Here is a 4,575-nt window from a genome sequence, read left to right as displayed (position 1 = left end):
AGAATTCATCGGAGAAGCTCTACAAGAAACTGTCGCCTGAGAAGAATCTTGACCCATTACCGGAGCTGCTCGAGCCGAATCATGATCGGGAGAAGGAGATCGTGGCGGCGAGCAATCCATAGGTGTAACATCATCTTTCCTTTATCATTGAAATATGATCACATCTAAGGTTTGGTAAGGGTTACAAATACAAGTATTACTGTATTAGGCTAGCAAACTTAATGTTTACAAACCAATCTACCGTCAAAAACAGGAATGATAACGAGTTCTCGACTACCCATCAGGCCATCATCAATAAGCTCAACACATAATTGCACAATTTGCAATTCATTCTCCTTTGGCAACATTAAGGACCTTCACTTATAAATAATTTGTGGATTTCTATTCAAAAATAATAATAATAATAATTTGTGGATTCAACGGACTTGACCCAATTGCATCAAACAATGCTTCCTCTGATCCAAGGTACCTGCATAGAAGTACTGAATCTTATACAAAACTAACAAAAGTTGAGAACCTTGAGATTAACTCTTCCTTCATCAACTTTTGGCACTTATTATCATCTTTTCATCATATTCTCACAAGTTTTTCTACAATCTAAAAATTGTTAATAATAATAACTACTACGTATTAATTTGTTATTAAAGTCCAAAACAAAACTCAAGAGGATAATTATTAATTTACACCCATTAGTCTTTATAAAGCTAGCTCAGACAATGGCTAATTTACAGGATTGATAAAAATTTCGGGTCATGGGAGCTTCAAAAAGTGCTTCCTCAAAGCACTCCACAATTGAATACTGTGTAGGTATAGGCTACAAACATTAGCAGTTATAAGTTCAAAGAGCAGTTTGATGAGCGCAAAACTTCAAGAACATACTTGTTTCTGCATCTCATTATCTCATGGCCCTCCTACAAAAACAGCTTCATTAAGAAACCAAGTGATCCTTCCAGCAGCAAGGGTTTTCAGCTGAGTGAGCGATGTTTGTCTATTGTTATAACTCGTACGCCATTGGAGTTAGCTCCTGAAATGTGACAAGGTGAACACTTAGCCTAATTTTGTTATGCACGAGCGACTTCAGCACAGCCACTATTCAAACTCAATATTGTGCAAGCCACATTAAAGATCAGACAAAACCAATGCATGGCTTGAGAAATGTTGAGGAGTTGATTAAATGGACAGTTTCTGCAGACTCACTAGCAGAGGCGATGATGAATGGTTACTTTTTCTTTGTCTGCTAGGAGAGAGGGAAAGCAGCATAACATGAAAGGGAAATATATTTGATACCAAATGTAAGGAAAAAATAAATGAATAAATAAACTTAACCAGGCTTCAATGCTTGATCAGCTTCTTTATTAAGAAATGACAATAGACCATCGTATGCGAATATTCAAAGTTTGTAGCATTGAAGCACACCAAGCCGGAATCCTTGGGCTAGCTAGCCATGTTGATGGCTTGACGCAATGTCATGAACATCATGACGATAAGAGCAAGGGAACAAACTCATTAGTAATAGTTCTCTGCTTTTCATTTTTAATTTGATCCATGTGAGTTCATCGATGCAATGAGTAAGGTATCACTAAATTTTCATTGTTCTGTCCACTTGCTCACTACGAGAAAGGTTTCACCATCACATATCAATGAACATTTTACTTGTAACAAGCATCATACAACAAGATCCACCTCATCAATATCAGGAGGAACCACATCTAATCTCAACATGCTTTGGTATTGTTCTGGAACAGGCGCACCTGCCTGCATACACAGCTCTACCACAGCTGGAGCCTTGCCATAGTATCTTTTTAAATTGTGGCATAAGGGTGGGCCAGAAGGATCTCGAACATGCCAGACATAGTTGGGGCCCACAAGATCATCTATGGTTGCCTCTTGCCACGCATGCAAACCATCACGAGACTGGTGCCTACTGGCTTTGCACATCCTCAGCTTGTGTCCTTTGGGACCCACCTGAACCTCAGGGCAGTAACCACACGTCCATACTGAGTATTTCTCCATGATCTTTCGTGCACCTGATATCATCTCAAACCAAGATGCCATTGTCCCAATACTCAATTCTTTTAAGCTTCCGCCCTTCTCAGGATTCAGTCGTACCAATGGATGAATAAGGTCTTTTATAGAATCACCTTTAATATCTTCTACTTCTGTCATGAAACCAGAATCTATTTTGAGATTATCATTACTATGACCTTTATCGTGATTTGCATTACTCTCACCCATTTCAGGATCAAAGTCTATGATTCTTCCTTCAATGCAGTAGACAGGTTTTGTTCTCCTCCTCACAGGATACTGTTCTAGATTAACACCAGCTTGTATACAGAGTTCCAATATTGCAGAGATGCGATGGACATCAAATCTCTCATTATGGACAACTCTTGGTTTCCCAACGCGGTCATTAAGGTGCAAGCATTTGGGAAAGTAGATTACATCAGTTAAGCGTCCTTTTTTCCAATCATGCATAGCACGGCGGAAACCACTCCCAGGTCCAGTACATGTACGTATTTCATGCCCAACATGGCCAATATGAATTTCTGAGCAGAACCTGAAACAAACCAAAGTCATCTCTACAACTCACAATTAAAAATACTGTCACATCGTTTAGAGAAGCTTAGGCTAAGCCGACAAGTCCAAATAATGGTTATTCTGTTGATGCACCATCTAAGAGTTTCAATTACTGATTTTTTTTTAATTTTTTTATTTTATATACATATATATATATATATATATATATATATATATATATATATATATATATATATCAAACTTAAGGTTTTTTTTTTTCTTTGTTGTCTCTAGATAGTCTTTATCTACTCTTATGTTTTATGTTTCTTGGATGCCAAACATGAGACAAACAGTCATAGCAGCTGTCCAGTTGTATGAATGTAATGCTCTAAACAATACAGTAGCTGTTATCAACTGAGTCAGTAAAACAGTCACAGATGATGCATTGAGTCGATTTTGCTATCCATCATGGCAGAAGTTAAAACCATTTTCACAGAAATTACCATCAATACACAATAAGTTGGAGTACCATTCTTACTACTATGTCAACTAAGACTTTTTTTTTTCAATAAATTACAAGGTCTGTTCATAAAAAAATCCTACATGTAAAACATGGTATTGGATATAGCTTGAAGCACCCTGATTTTAAAAACAAATGACAAGTTGATAGAACAACAAATAACTTTCTTTGGCTAATGATTACTAACGGTTTGTTTGGGTAATGTTAAGGGAAGGAAAAGAAAGGGAGGGAGGGGAAGGAAGACGGATGAGTTTTCCTTCCAAATTTCTTCACTATTGGAGGGATTGTTTTCTTAGAATTTAATCCCTTTATTTCTCTCCCCTCCAATTCCCTTCTCCCTAATTTTTTTTATCCAAATGAAAGAAACTCCCACCCTCCATTTCCCTTCCATTCCTTTCCCTCCATTTCCTTAAATCCAAACACACTATAAATAGTAACAATCATAAATGACTCAGAAAAATTCAACAGATAAATTTATATTAAGTAACCGAGAAATACTAGTGAAAACAACTTTCCAAGTTCAAGAACCAATCTTTCTACACAATGGTGTAGTTACTGGAGAACAACTTATTGAAAAATAACGCAATATACAAATCTAACCTGCATCGGAGAACAGGTATGAAGGAAAGGAGCTTTGAGACGCCAATGAGAAGTGACTCTCGTGCCCAATAAACTCGTCTAGACACTTCCACAAGCTCAGGAACAAGAAGGCCATTATCAGGGGGATGCTCAAGGACTCGACAAGGATTCAATCTCATCAATTCCCTTTCCTCCTTAGCTCTCTTTATAAGGGTTTTCATGGGAGTTACATACGGCTTCCTCTCCGATTTGCATCGAGGAGGCCCCGGTAAATCTAAATACAATGGATCATCAACTTCTGCTCCAAAGGGAATCACCCTTACATCCTCCCCATCAACACCGCTGCCTCCATGACAATGTCGGCTTACACAATAAAGGTAACAGCGAATGTATTGATGTAACTTGATTTTCTTCACCAAACTCATGACAATTTTCACATATTTAAGCTGAAAATCCAAGCTCGTTTTACATCAAAAATCAATCTTATAAAAAACCCATCTTATTAATTCGAAATTAAACCCATCCTCAAAAGACAACACAACTAAGAAATACATGTCATAAACTACACACTAAAAATATTCTCATAATCTAAAAATGACCCACATACTAAACCCACAAAATAATTAAACCAGTAGAAGCAAGAAAACAACACCCAAATCAATGAAACTGAAAGTTAAAACTCACAAGTTATAAACACCAACGCCTGCAACATAGTAAGAATTTATAACAATAGTTCAATAATCAATTCACTTTACCTAAATTGAATTAAATTAACGATTAACGCTAGATTTTGAAATTGATATTCGATAATTGAAAAAATAAATACAAAAAAAGTTACCTCAGAAGCTAACTCAATGCTCACAACTCACAAGCCGCTTTAATGGAGGAGAGATGCAGCGGGGTGAACTTTAATTATACGAAGTACGGTATTTGGTTTTAAGTTTTTAACTTCAATTACA

At 36.7% G+C, this 4,575-nt stretch overlaps 1 protein-coding gene across 4 annotated transcripts; it reads right to left on the bottom strand.

Moving 5' to 3' along the window:
* Positions 1-511: 511 nt before the first annotated feature.
* Positions 512-4,575, bottom strand: LOC145600576 (APO protein 3, mitochondrial-like). 4 transcript variants are annotated; one of them, XM_081656478.1, is made up of 5 exons: positions 4,455-4,518; positions 4,301-4,319; positions 3,638-4,062; positions 1,327-2,557; positions 512-1,024 (listed from the first exon to the last, which is right to left on the bottom strand). In XM_081656478.1, exons 3-4 carry the CDS (start codon positions 4,039-4,041, stop codon positions 1,666-1,668), a joined length of 1,296 nt encoding a protein of 431 aa, XP_081512604.1. In that variant the 5' UTR covers positions 4,042-4,062; positions 4,301-4,319; positions 4,455-4,518; the 3' UTR covers positions 512-1,024; positions 1,327-1,665. The 4 variants fall into 4 exon arrangements, with proteins under 4 accessions (XP_081512604.1, XP_081512595.1, XP_081512600.1 ...); XM_081656469.1 differs by having other exon boundaries at positions 3,638-4,319; positions 4,455-4,523; XM_081656474.1 differs by lacking the exon at positions 4,455-4,518 and having other exon boundaries at positions 4,301-4,371.

This window comes from Chenopodium album, chromosome 2, assembly GCF_948465745.1.
Source record: "Chenopodium album chromosome 2, dcCheAlbu1.1, whole genome shotgun sequence".
In the NCBI taxonomy this organism is placed as follows: Eukaryota; Viridiplantae; Streptophyta; class Magnoliopsida; order Caryophyllales; family Amaranthaceae; genus Chenopodium; species Chenopodium album.
The sequence above is the reverse complement of the archived record's forward strand: the minus strand, read 5'-3'. Positions and strand labels throughout refer to the sequence as shown.

Coding starts and splice junctions, on each gene's coding strand:
- LOC145600576 (XM_081656462.1), bottom strand. CDS start 4,041: ATGAGTTTGGTGAAGAAAATCAAGTTACATCAATACATTCGCTGTTAC. Junction 2,558..3,637: donor ATACCTGTTCTCCGATGCAG/GTTAGATTTGTA, acceptor GGTTTGTTTCAG/GTTCTGCTCAGAAATTCATA.